At 44.2% G+C, this 13,975-nt stretch overlaps 1 protein-coding gene across 3 annotated transcripts; it reads right to left on the minus strand.

Annotated features, from left to right (window-relative positions):
• Positions 1–2: 2 nt before the first annotated feature.
• zdhhc2 (zDHHC palmitoyltransferase 2) lies at positions 3–12,070 on the minus strand. Of its 3 annotated transcripts, XM_013264433.3 has the most exons (15): positions 11,360–11,490; positions 9,171–9,502; positions 9,046–9,072; positions 7,355–7,449; positions 6,610–6,730; positions 6,362–6,431; positions 6,217–6,249; positions 4,896–5,016; positions 4,742–4,780; positions 4,444–4,576; positions 3,693–3,819; positions 2,383–2,475; positions 2,033–2,148; positions 1,275–1,343; positions 3–1,186 (listed from the first exon to the last, which is right to left on the minus strand). In XM_013264433.3, the coding sequence occupies exons 4-14, from the start codon at positions 7,412–7,414 to the stop codon at positions 1,303–1,305; spliced, it is 954 nt and encodes a 317-aa protein (XP_013119887.1). In that variant the 5' UTR covers positions 7,415–7,449; positions 9,046–9,072; positions 9,171–9,502; positions 11,360–11,490; the 3' UTR covers positions 3–1,186; positions 1,275–1,302. The 3 variants fall into 3 exon arrangements, with proteins under 3 accessions (XP_013119887.1, XP_005460538.1, XP_003455819.1); XM_005460481.4 differs by lacking the exon at positions 9,171–9,502 and having other exon boundaries at positions 11,360–12,070; XM_003455771.5 differs by lacking the exons at positions 4,742–4,780; positions 9,171–9,502 and having other exon boundaries at positions 11,360–12,059.
• Between the last annotated feature and the right edge of the window lie 1,905 nt (positions 12,071–13,975).

Genomic DNA, 13,975 nt, shown 5'->3' on the forward strand with positions numbered 1-13,975 from the left:
ACTGAAGATGAGCTCATTTTATTCTTGTAAGGCATCACAACTGTACAGTACATTGCCTCTCACATCCATATAGTCTTTAAATCATACACAGAAGAATAGAAAAATAGAGATCGAACATTGACTGTCACTATGAAGCTTTTTGTTTTGAGACGAGCGTACATTCTTTAATTTTCAGTGATGCTTTTAATCGTTTCCAGCCTCAGAAGGTCAAAGTGGACCACACGAAGCGACCGGAGCAGATTTGTTTCTTTCATTTGCTCTGCAGTACATCCACAACATGTGAGATATTAAAACAATCAACAGAATCTGCAGCAGCATCGCACAGAGGCTTGTTTTTGCTGGCGGGCCCTTCATAGACAGAACAGTCGGGAAGCTTTTTGGCCAGCAGTTTGACGTCAGACTGTAGGACATATTTGGCAGGAGGGGGGTTTTGGGGGGGGCGCTGTCACACGCACAGAGCACCACCAGCTTTTGGGTGTGACGGCAACATCCTCATATATGCTATAAAGATCTAGCAGAGCCCTTATTGGAATTTAATTACTACTAACTACTTTTTTTGTAGTGGGCAGGGGACACGTTCACTTCACAAGGTGTGTTTGCGTTGACATCCTGAGATGAGAGCATGCATCATTTCATCAACTTGCACAATACTCAACACAGCGGGTGGAGAAACCTGCCCCCAGCCCCTCAAACAACAAAAAAAGAAACAGAAAAAGAAAAATGGCTGAAGGAATGTCAGTTATATAGCACATTAACATCACTACTAATCTATACTCACTGCAAACATTTGGCAAACTGCATCTACTCGAGCGCTACGCTGTGAGAACGACTGAAAACGAACAGACTTGCAGACTTTTGAACTGGGACGTACAAAAGCAGCTCACTTATAGTTTATAAAGTGCAAAAAGTCCGCTCTTCTGTTGCTGCTCTGTGCTTGTCTGTATAGAAAAAAAGAAAACGGGATAATTGGAATGCAGTTTCAAATACGGTCGACTTGTTCCAACTTTCAGGCAGCAGCAGATAATAACAATAAGAGAAGTAAATGATGATTATTATGTTTTCCTCCGGTTTGTTTGCGAAGTCAGTCTCTCATAAGCAGGGTGCACTAATGGAAAACGACAAATATGATGTCACCACCACGTCATGTTCTGATAGGCACGGACACAGAGGAGGGGGCAGCATAGACCTGCGAGACAAAACAAGGAAACGTGAATTTTAAAAATATAATCCTGAATCTCATTCTGCAGGTAAGGTGTGTGTGAGCGTAAACATACATTTCTGGTTTCAAAGTGTCAAACGTGGTTACGCCTCGTTCTCTATGGTCATCCCTGGGTTACTGGCACCTGAATCAAACACACAGGTGGAACATTATTCAACATCTTGGGAGTGGAGTACTGTGCAAAACACCTGAGCTCGCACTCAGTTTTTAACATTTTAACTGGAAAATAGGAAATAGGTGCAGCAATCCATGACTGATGGTGCTCCACACACACACACACACACACACACACACACATTTCACTGCACTGCGTGTTTGGGATTATTGCCATGCAAAAAAGAATAATAATTCCATCAATTATGACAACATCCCAAACACGACCGGGAGGAATGCAACCCAAACCATGACAGAGCCTATTTCTGTTTTCATTTTTTCTATTTCTGTTTTCGTTTTTTCTATTTCTGTTTTCGTTTTTCCCATTTCCGTTGTGTTTTGTGTGCTTTTGCAACATGTTTCTTATTGCTGGTGTTTTCTTAAGTTGAAGTCCGTTTGGCCTCTCAGGGACACCGTACTCCTGTACTCCTTCGCACATACTGACAATGTTTTGAGCCAAAAATTTCAAATTTGCATTCATCACCTCATGAGGCCTGATTTTCAGTCTGGTTCGTGTGATTCGGCATACCTCAGCCTTTCAGTGGCTACTAAAAAAATCAAACATTCCTCTGAAAATGAGTGGCTCAAGACTTTGGTACAGTGCTGCTGTTTTATCATCAAGCAGCTCCGGAGAACCCTACAGAAGAAGCGTCATCTTACCCTTCCTGTCCTTGTCCGTTGCAGTTTCATTCTCTGACCAGGAGGGGGTGCTGGTGAGCAGACGACTCTGGCTTTCTCTGAGTGGTTTGGAGGGGAACTGACGGCCCTCTGCTGCACTAAGAATACACAAACAGAATCAGGGGTGAAAATCAATGCAAAATGTTCCTGTAATCTAAACCCGGAGACCCATCACTGATAATGGAGCTGCTAACAGGTGATCTAATTTCCTGCATAATTAAATCTGCACAATTGATAAAACCCCTATAGGCTAATATGCAGCTGTGCAGACTCATGTTTCTGTTAAGTACTCGAGTTCACATATTAATTGGATGCTGTTATTTTTTACTCACCTCTTGTTGGCTGGGTTGGAGCCAGTTGGTGAGGAGGGCTGCTCAGGATCCAGATTCACCAGGCAGGTTGGGAACGAACAGCCATCGCCTAAACTGAAAGGCCACCAGACAAGAAGAAGCACAGTTGTCATGATCCAGTAACTGCAGATTGTAAGTGTTCTATGTTATGGATGCATATTTAAGTTTAAGCAGATTCTGTTAAAGCAAACCGGTATGTTTTTACCGAAAAGCTAAACATTAAAGCATGAATGAAGAATCAAAGCAGCAAACCGACACTGCAATGCTAATTATGCAATGCAGTGTTGTTAGGTAACACTAGCCACCAAAAACTGCTATTCATACCAAGCTGCTGTGAAATGCTAAAGCTGCAGTTCCTCTAATGGCCACTTGAGGCCGACACCAACAATGCGTCAAACCCCATCAAAAAATTAACTTTCCAGCACAAATAAGCACGATTACAGCTTTTCTTTTAAAAACATCAGATATTTACATTTAAATAACAGCATAGCTTGGCGTGTAGTTAATTGTAACGCGATATCCAGGAAGTCCGTGTTCCATTTTTATCGCAGGTCAGATTCTTGTTACTTTGCAGTTCATATGGCTGTCACTGCCAAATCGCTGTATAGTCACAAAATAATATTTAAACTGCAAAACTGGAGCATCAGCATCAACTCACAGCTCTGCTGCCGTCTCTTCTGGGACTTTGTGTCTCTTTTGAACCATTTTGTTTCAAACTAAGTGGCGATGCTCAGTAATCCCTGAGCTCACTGCTGACTTCATTCATTCACAGCTGCTTTGACAACGCTGTGTTTAAATATGCTAAAATAATTCACTAAACTGCTTTCTTTTCAACATTGCCTGAAGGACATGATTATGAAGGAGATAAATGTGAATTCCCCTCATGACTCACCAAAGTGTAAATGTTTATGCCAGCATTATTCAGAGCTGGTTGTGATCTAATAATATAACATTCTGAAGAGGCTGTTTGTATGACTTTACTTGAGATACCAGGAAAAAACCCCATAAAAGAATGCCTCTGATATTATGCTTGGACATTTTTCAATCAAATATTAGCCTCTCAGCAGGTGTGGGATGATTATAATTCTACTGATCACATTATTGTATCCTGAAGCAGCTTCTCGAGTCTCTGACCTGATTGCTCTTCAGGCTAGACTGAGATTTTAGAGGTCATCAGGGTTTATAAACTGTAAAATAACCCTCTGTAGGCTGGTGTTAATCATTTATGACTGGTTTGAATGCTTTGTCTGGTATTTGAGAAGTGGTTTGCAACCTGCTTTCGATGAGCTCACCTGGAGAAGACAGGGATTGGCCAGTATTTGACTTCATCGCCAAACACCTGGCGGAAGTTCTTGCTGAAGCCCAGACTGAAGCCGTTCTTATCCGTGCCGTGACGAAACACCGGAGAACGCACCGCCTCTGAAACAGCAGATGAGGAGAAGAAGAAGAAGAAGAAGAAACACAGCACTCCCTCCTCAGCTTCTGCACAATCTGCTAATTTTAAACTGGAGCCCGATCAAACAGCGGATCATCGCGGGAGCCGCTCCGGCTGAACTGTGGCATCAAGGAAACAACTCGGCATCAAAGTGTCTTTGTTGTGCAGGAAAAACTAGATCTCAGGCTGTTTCGCCAGGTGTGACTTCTCCCTCTGAACAACGTATCAGTGTCTCTTACTAAGCTGCTTACTGCTCCCAGCCTTGTGTCTTTGCATTACACTGTAACATACTCCTCTGGATAATCCACTCTCCTCCACGCACAGGGACAAAGTGTGCCACTGTGCACACATAATGAGAAACTCCTCTGTCTGATAGCAGCCCAAAGAGGCTCATCAAGCCAGTGCGCTGATGAGAATGGTGACAGACGGAGAGGGGGGAAAAAAGCCATACAGCATCCTTCATCATTAGTGCAAAGACGACGCTGTGCAAACAGAGGAGGCAGATTCCTAGAAACAGAGCGCTGGTGTCCAGCTGAGGCTTTGCAAACACTGCGTCAAAACTCAAAACACACAGACGCACGCGTGCGGGCACGGAGGACGCCACCTACCGAGAGTGGATCTGTTCTTGCAGACGAGCCAGCAGTGATAGATGAAAAGCGAAGCCAGGCTGACGGAAAACATGGAGGCCGAGAAGAAGAGGAAGAGGATGTGGAACTTTGCCTGAGTGTCTGGGAGGCCGTTCTGAGGAGGGAAAAACACACACACACACTTTAACAGAGCTACACCGGCACAAAGCTGACACAAGAATAAACTAAATCTCATCAGCGGGTGTTCTCTAACTGGAGAGACTTTAACTAGCTGTTTTAAGGGAAGCAGTCTCTAATTTAGCAGCTGGTTGGTTCATACCAGGTATTCTTTTAGGCGGAAATGTGCTCTACCTCCAGCCTTGTGAAAAAGGGTAAAACATAAATATTCATCTGTGATTAAACAAGTTTTCATTAAAAACAACAACAACACATTCACGCACAGACATATTACACCATGATCGCTTCGTACTTACAGTCCAAAACTTGATGAAGTACTGAAGATCCGTAGCAGTTATAAAAAGGCAGTAGAGTAGCGAGTACAACAAAAACAGCATGAAAAACTTGTAGTTGGCGAATCCCACACAGTTGTTTACCCTGCAAAATAACGAAAGGACGCAGGCTGCTGATGGAAAACGATTGCATAATTGCACACTTCAATATTCCTGAGACTATTCGGACATCCTTTACATCGCTGTGCAGAGCAGCAGGGATGGGCTGCAGGGAGGGACCTTTTTTTAATGTTAGCTAATGAAACTAAGCAGACAGAAAGCAGCTGTTACATTTGTGTCTATTATTTCAGCTTTTTTAGTGGGTTTTTATAATAAAACACATGGCTGAGTCCATTTAGACTCAACAAAAGGGGGAGATACAGTCTACCAGGCAGCAAAGTGAAAGAAATGTAGTGTTTCTATAAGGTGTTTGTGAATTTGTGTGGGTTTTTTGGTCAGTTTGATTATATAGCTGGAAAAATCGTCAACCAGCAATTAGTCCTTTCAACCAATCAGAGACCAGCACAGGTTTGTGGTTACACTCCCCCCCCCCAAAAAAACTCCAACTAATTAAATAAATAACTAAAAATCTCAGATTTTATTGCTTTGTGTCCAAGTATAAACTACATACACAATTCCTACTGATTCTCCTGTTTTTCCCCTGAACTCCAGATATGGTGCATTATTCACAAGAGAGCAGACAAGCTGATCATGTTTACCAAAAATTAGACACACTAGGATCGGATTTGTTTTGTCTCCCTCTGCTGCCAGAACCAGCTGGTGGCTTAGAGTATCAAATCAAGCTGTTTGTGCATCTACGTCAGGGGTGGGAAACTTTTTCTGTTTTTCCAGAAGGCTTTACTGACTTAGATAAAAATGAAAGCTGGAACACTGAATCGAAATTTGCTGAGAGGTGATGATGAAATTATTGGAAACAGAAAAGAAAATTCCACCTAAAAATTAGTCTATATTTTTTTGCATTTACCTGATATGCAACACTTCCATGATGAAACTGTTAAGTATTGCTAGCTTTGCATAGTGCTTCTTATGATTTGATTTCCTTTTAGGACAGAGTGGGCTGGGCTGTGTGGTCTAAACGAGGCCTGTTTGCTAGTTATCTTGAATGCTTGGGCAATTTGGTGCAATCTCAGTATGATGGATTGCAATGAAACTCAAATGCTGTGGGGCTTTACTGAAAGGGAATTTATATAGCTAAAGAGCATAAGTGCACGTGAGTACAGCGGTGCACTAATGCAGAGTCAATAATCCAATACTGTGCGTTAAATAAAAGACAGTCACTCCATACCAGGGGCAGTGGTGATCCATCTTCAGGATGCATCTGTAACACAGCAGGGTGAGACGTCAGTGAAACTGCGAGTAACTCTCTGTGCACCTGCGTGCGGCGAATAGTGCGGTCTGTTCTCTAAAGGTGCGTGAGCGAGGAGCCGTACTTATCACAGACTGAACAATGGTGACATCGATCAGGCTTCAGCAGCTGGCAGCGGTCACAGAAACGGATTGCTGAGGAGACACAGCCAATTCAATCACACAGCCATCAGCAGCAGTAGCAGCAGCCTCTCCTAACTCCTGACCACAGACTAACAAGGTGACAGGCGCTGAAATGAGCTCTGAGAGCTGCGCGTCAGTCTAGACTGTTCCAGTTGTTCTGCATCAGCGGCACCGTGTGCCGTTACTGTACCTCCGGAGTTGGTGCGGGTGTAGATGGGCAGATCCTTGGCTATCCTCCTCAGGATTTCCTGCTGAGACTCTCCCCGATCTTCACGCTCCAGCAGCTCCTTGTCAGAGTGGGACAGGTGAAACTGTGGAGGGCAGAGCACGGAGGGAAAGGCAAACAACACCTGTGATTTATCAGCAGACCAATCTCCCATCACTGCTGTTCACCACCTCTTTGCATTTGTCGAAACCGATTCAATTATTCTGCCAGACAAGCCCCATGCTGTGTGAGAATCAGTAATGCGGGAATTTCTACTACTGTGAAACCCAACTTAGCAGGGCAGTGGAGGGTATCTCTGTTTCTTCCATTTGTTTCTGGGGGTTTTTTAAGAGGGGGGGCTTTCTCCAGCCTTCGCAGCCACCGAGGCAATTTATAACCGAACACTGGAAACAAATAACCGTGACCATAACAAACAGCACAGCACATGTGAGACTGGACTTTTATTCCAATGATTGCTGCCTGCGTGTGTGCGGTTCGCCTCGGTGGAAAATGCAACGGTGGCTTTTCTCTTAAGATGTATGCATGCGTTCACCCCGTGGGGCTTAAGTGCTGTGGCCAGGATCAGAGCCATTAAGAGTGCAGATCCAGGCACTTCCACTGGAAAGTATTATTAGTCTAAATGCAGCATTCAATCACACGGGGAAGCTCTAACCTACAGCTTCCCTTCACACCGCGACTTGCACGCTGCGTCACGGTCGGACACACTCACCTCCTTCAGGGGGTTCATGGGCTTGGTGAAGATGGTTTGCCAGTACGCCCACACAAACATGATGAAAATGACATGGTACACCAGCAAGTATACGACTGCAAGCAAAAACAAGAAAGAAGAACACCATCGTCAGTTTTCAGCGGTGCGCGTTTGACTGTTTACTAACACTTCACTGAACAAGAACGATGTTGGTGATTCAGTATCGAGTTTCGCCTTTTTCATTGGAAAATCAGTAGAGTATTAAAATCAGCCTGCAGTAAGTATTATTCGTTGTTGTGCCCAACACTGGGACGGTGTAAATCAAAGTGAAGGAGAAATCAGGTTCAATGAACAAGTTGTATAAACTCAGCATTGAGCCAATCATGGCTTCAGTATGCAGCTTAATTACTTTTAAGATGCTTTAAGTGTGTGCTGATGGAAATTTTATTGCAGGCACAGAATCCATTTACAGAGAGTCTCTTTGATTATTTCCTCTGCTAAAGCGAGAGCCAGGGTGGAAGTGTGCCATTGCTGTTTGTCAGCAAAAACAACTGAGCCGAATTTCACGAAACTTGGTAGGAAGCAGGTGAAAGAGAGTCTGGAGGTGGAGGAATGCTCTGGAGAGAAGAAGAGTGAAAATCTATAGTAGAAGCAAGACAGAATGCATGTGTGTGAATAGGGGAGGTGTAACCATGGAGATCTAAGGAGGTAGTGAAGGTGGATGAGCTTAAATGCCTGGTGTCAACCATCCAAAGCAACAGACAATACATAAGAGAGGTGAAGAAGAGAGTGCGGGCAGGGTGGAGCAGGTGGAGATGAGCATCAGGGGGTTTGTGACAGAAGGATAGCAGCAAGAGACAAAGGGAGGGTTTACAAGATGGTAGTGAGGTTCTAAATTGTAATAAACTATAAGACAGGAGGCGGATTTGGAGGTGTCAGAGTTGAGGAGGTTTTCATTGGGAGTGACCAGAATGGACAAAAACAGCTCAGGTTGGAGACTAAACTAAAGAGGCAAGGCTGAGATGGTTTGATCATGTGCAGAGCAGGAAAAAGGAGGTTGAAGATGGAGCTGCCAGGCAGGAGGAAAACAGGAAGACCTCAGAGAAGGATGTAGAGGATGTAGGAGGACATGCAGAGGGTTGGTGTGACAGAGGAGGATGCTGGAGGCGGGGTGAGATGGAGGCAGATGATCTGCTATGGAGACCCCTAAAGAGAGCGGCCGAAAAGAGACAAGGACGCAGTATAAATAAAATTGAACTGAACTGAGATCAGTTTCATGTAACTGGAATTTTCCAACTACTAGCCTAATAGGTCTTCTGACAAAGCAATCGATTTATATTTCCATGCATTTTAACATTATTGAGCCATGGTTCTTAGTTTAAAAATAGGTGGCATCTAACCTGTCAGTGACATTAAATGCTACTAGTTAATCAGGATTTATCCTCTGGAGAGTCTGAATATTTAACTCCATCCAACCTCCCTCCTTAAAAAGACTGCTGAAACCACTCCTGTCTTCATTTGGTGTCTTTGAACTTAACTCCATATTGTGAAATGCACACTAAGTAAAAACCTGTAAACATATAGTTTAATGGCACACTTCCAGCTGGAGGGCTTACCTTTGCAAAGACTAAAAGGCCACTCAGCTCAACACCTAACAGAGAACAGCTGCCTCATGGAGCTCAGGATGATAAACGCCATTATAAAGCACTTACCCTTTTCTCCTGTGTCTTCAATGGACTCTGAAGAATGGAAAGGGAAACAGTGAAAAGACACAGTCAGACTACCAGAAACAGATTTTTCACATATACATTTCTTCCTTAACTTGGGGATGACCCACGTGTGGGGTGATTCTGACTCCGGCTGTCAACATGCTCGGCCGTCAGTCAGCGCCTGAATTGAAATCAGCAGAACGGAGAAACGCTGACTCTGTAGAGCCTCCGTCCCAACGTCCGGTCCCACACCAGTCACAAAATCAATATGCAACACGCTCCCTGTCAAACAGTTTGACTCATTGTTCCTCCATAGCCGAGCACTGAGTACAGGTAGTGAAAAACAGAGGAGCATCCTGCACAGCGAGTGTGTCTCTGTCTGAGTGTGTGAATTCCCACAGAAGGGACCGGGTGAAGCTGGAGGCTGACAGGAGCACCTTGATGAGCATCCCAAAAAAACCTGCACACACACTCACACACACATACACACACACACACCTTCAGCGCTGGACTGAAACATTAAAAAGACGGAGGTTAAGACCTGTTGGGAAATTTCCTGTTGGTGTTTTTTACATTTACCTCAAAGCAATGATTAGTTAAGCATACGGAATCATCTATCTTTGGCAATTAGGCTGTAACGCAGCGTGCACACACACACACACACACACACACTCAGAAAAGGTGAGCCAAGGAGCTGAATCATGGCACGCAGTCAAAAACTGTGTGCGTGTTGCCATGCCAGCATAAAAGCCCCAGAGTCTGACAGTGTGCGTGTTTGATTAAGGACATGTGCATGGATGTGTACTGATACCTATGATCGGTGCCGTGTATCAGTGCTCCCTAATCGTGTTTGCATTCTTGATAAAAAGTGTCTCCAAAAATGGACAAGAAGCCAAACATCATCTGACTTCACTTCTTTAACAATCTTTAAAAGGCGATTGATTGTTCAAAGGCTGATGTTGTGGGTGAGTGGGGGGGTTTACGGGAAAGTGGGTCAACCTCAGATTGCTTGGGGGTGAATTATGTAAGCCAGACAATGGGATTAACATGAGCTGATGAGCGAGCCGTATCAGCTGATGATACTTTCACACAACTGACTCTGTGTATGGCTGCGGAGAGCACGCTGGCCCCGAGCGGCCACTTTCCTGGCCTGCTGCTGCTGTTTTCATCAGCCCGTCCCATGTGACCCGAGAGCATCGCTGTTGTTTCCCCGTTGTTCAGCAAAACAGCACAGTTTTATAAAGAAAAGGCTATTTTTCTGTTCCCCTGAAGTAATGAAATGAGTCTCGTGGGTGGCGGCAGACACGTGGTGACCTGTAATTCTAGAAGAGGTTCATCCTGGGACAGGATCTAGCTGCTGTGTCATGACACTGTGACTCCTGCACACTCTAAGCTCTCGTGTCTGTCTAAATTTGGAGAAGATCAGATAAAGGATCAATCGGCCAGAACATCAAACTGCTTCTGTTTGGTCTCATTAGATGTTCTCCATTATTGTGCCCCCCACTCCTTTTTTTTCCTTTTTTTGTGACAGAGCAGATTTTCTTTCCTTGTGGTCTGACAATGTGCCAAATGGAGCACAAGAGTAGGCTGCCGAGACTCCTCTGAGACATCCTAGAAACCATTACTCACTATCCAGGTCAACTTTGTGCTCACTGTTCACCGAGGAGGCTCGCCGTCTGTAACCGCACCACCCAATGATCAGCAGCTGGAGGGGAAGTGAAGGAAGGATGCCTGACTAAAAGCCATAAGAGACTGTTTTTGCTATAGGATAATGCTGGCAGTGTTTGTGTTGGAGGATACAAAGTCACACGATGAAGATGAAGCTACTGCAAACTGAACCTGAAGCTATTACAGTAAGACTTTAAGATAGTGCTGATAGAGGTGTTAGAATCAGATAATCTGAGACAGATGGTCCAATCCCAATCTCACACTCTGTGCTACATACTTCATAATAAAAGCAGGCTGCACAGTCCTCCAGTTGCAGTGTGAAAATACACATTTCTCACTTGCCTGCAACAATATGCTGACAACTGGCTGAAGTGTTGTTGTCATGTGGCTGTCCACACATACACACACACACACACACACACACACACACTGCGTAAACAACAAGACATTCTTGTGAATACCAAAATAAAATAAATAAATAAATAACAAGCCTGATTCACAAACTGCTGAAAGAGAAATGTGTTTCCACCCAATCTCAAAAAAACCCCACACACCAGTTAGGGGCATTTCCCCTTTCCTCACACACACTCTCTCTCTCTTACACACACACATCAGCCCCCCCCTTACTACCGAGACAGCTCATTCTTACCTATGCAAAGCTGCAAAACATACGCGTAGTATGACCACGCCACTATCAGAGCGATGAACAGGACCGGGATCCAGTACAAAACTCTCTGACAGCCCCGCTTGATACTACGCGAGCCCGACGGTGCCATAGTCTAGGAGCGGATCATTTCCCGTGCGCATTCGCGTGGTGCTCTCCCCTCTTCTCCCTCGCTGCGTGCGCGCGTGTGTGTGCTTGTCTTCCCGTAGACTGTCACTGCATCGTAGCTCCGGCTCTGATCAGCCTAATCGACAGCTCAGACGCAACATCCTAAACCAGCCTCCCGCCCTGCCTCCTCCTCCTCCGCTGCTGGTGGTGGTGGTGCTGCTGCTGCACCGCTCTCCCCTCTGATCGTCCTGCTCGACTACTAGTACAGACTACAACAACACATCAGACGGCTCACGCACACCTGTGCACGAGCTCAAGCACACATTCACTACGAGTCCGCGCTCGCCTGCTTCCCCACAGGTTGCCATGACGTCCGCGCGATGCTGCAAGCCTGGCACATTTTTCAGCGCGCGCAGAAAATGGGTTCAGCAAGTTCAGACGGACTCGTGCGCGCGCGCCGACTACAAATATAGGTCCAGTCTACACAAGACTGTGAGGTCAGTTGTACCTCTCTGGTCTGTGCTTTTTTTTGGTCAGATGGAGTGAGTGATGTGATTCAGCTCCTTCCTCACACAGTCATCCTGCTCTCTGTGCTCTTGTTTGTTTGTTCGCTCTTCTGTCCCTCTCTCTCCGTCCTACCTTTGTGTTTAATCATTGCTTGACAGTGGAGGCGGAGGTCTGCAAGATCCAGCTGCTTCTGCTGCATCTCCACCTGCAAAATATTCTTGCAGTCCTACCGCAGAATGCTTTGTACAGCCAGACTGCACACTATAGCGTGTGCCATGTTTTGCACAGTGATTTATGATTTAAAAAAAAGCAAAGAACTGGAGGTTTGAAAGGAAAAAGAAACAAATTATACTGAAAATTTTTAAGTAAAGAGCACCTTCTGAGTATTTTAAAAGGGACTAGGCACAAATTAGATTTTAAATATTAGTATTAGTATGTAATAGTATGTAATGTTTGCCCTTACGCTTACTCATTGCTGGGTGAGGGCTGTATTCTAACCTCTTTTTCTCATTTCATATCAGCACATGCTTCAGTTGTGTAGGCTACAGCGTTAACATGGCCTCTTATTCAGAAGGGAAAACGTTGTGTTGTAGAGAATCCTAACCCTCCCCTTCTTACATTGTAGGAGGAGCAGGCTGTTTTATAGAGTATCCTGACACAGTATGCCTTTGAGATGCAGGCTGTTACTGTGGCATTTTTCTCCCTCATTCAAAAAGGGCAACCCTGAAGGCACGTGCAAAGTTGTTTATCTGTTTAGCATCCTTGTGCAGCCATGTCCTTTCAAAAGTTGATGTTGCATGGTGTTACTAATGACGTTATTTCTTTTGTGTCTGTCGTTTAGGGCCAAGGCATGACACCACAAACCTTTCCCGGTCTAAAGCTTCTTAATCTTTGGAGTGAAGGCTGAGAGAGAGCACGCAAAAGCTCCGCACAGTAACATCCTACATCTGTGTAGGGTCCCAGTCAGGATGCTCTAAAATACAGCCTGCACTCATAGAGTATCTAAGAAGAGGAAGTTAGCAAACAGAAAAAAAAGGACTCAGCATAGATAACACAGTATGATAAACGATGAAAACAACTATTTGAAAGCACCACAGAATCATTGGGAGCTTCGCTGTATTATATTCCAGTATAAGCTGCTTATCCCCTAATTTTTGTGTTCAACTTTACAAACATTGCAAATTGGTGCGTGTAAAATGTACCAAAGCACAGAAAATGTATTCAAATTTCTTCAAATGTGTGTCCCAAAACTGAATCATAATTGTAAATATAACTATAATCGAATAAATAATAGAATAATAAGCACTTAAAGTTCCTGTGCTCATTCTAGGTGTGAAACAATATATTTGGACAAACAGACTCTCCCCTCATGTGCCTCACAGTGTTTGAGTACACGGACCAAAATCAATCAAGTCAATCAATCCAGATCATTATGGCTCACTGAATTTTCAACCAGTTTTCAGAAGTTATTTTTTAAAATAATTAATATATTATACATATGTATTATTATTACGTACATTATTGAGGGCCCTGTTGTGCACAGATCATTAATACGTGAGTTTACATGAGAATAGCTGATATAAGGTCTTTAATGATAAAGTGAAAATATCCTTATGTATGTGTGTTACTTTGGGAAGTACAGCCCTGTTAAATGCAGGGAAATTAAACTGATTGAAGAGACGTTGCTGGAGGGCAGCGCAGATGACCTGAAGCATTCAGTGAAGCCACAATGTGACACAACAGCAGGCACTGGTTACATTTCCACACTGATTCAGACTAATACACTTGGATAAGTGATGCTCCTCAGCCTGTGGAAACAGTCGTGTGATGGTTCCAGCGGCTCAGACGAGCCTTTTTAAAATCTGAGATGATGAAGGGAGGGGGACGGTGCTTGAGACCCGGGATCCAGTGTCTTTAAGTCTTAAACATGTGTTGTTTCAGTTAGAGAGAGTCTTTCTTTAATGTTTATAGTTTCCCAACTCTGTG

Source organism: Oreochromis niloticus, linkage group LG2 (genome assembly GCF_001858045.2).
Source record: "Oreochromis niloticus isolate F11D_XX linkage group LG2, O_niloticus_UMD_NMBU, whole genome shotgun sequence".
In the NCBI taxonomy this organism is placed as follows: domain Eukaryota; kingdom Metazoa; phylum Chordata; class Actinopteri; order Cichliformes; family Cichlidae; genus Oreochromis; species Oreochromis niloticus.

Bases quoted from the DNA above. Each gene is read 5' to 3' on its own strand.
- zdhhc2 (XM_005460481.4), bottom strand. From the start codon at position 11,486: ATGGCACCGTCGGGCTCGCGTAGTATCAAGCGGGGCTGTCAGAGAGTT. The intron at 4,577-4,741 runs GTATGAACCAAC...TTCCCTCCTCAG, and splicing joins TCCGCCTAAAAGAATACCTG to AACGGCCTCCCAGACACTCA. The intron at 1,344-2,032 runs GTAAGATGACGC...TGTTTGATTCAG, and splicing joins AACGGACAAGGACAGGAAGG to GTGCCAGTAACCCAGGGATG.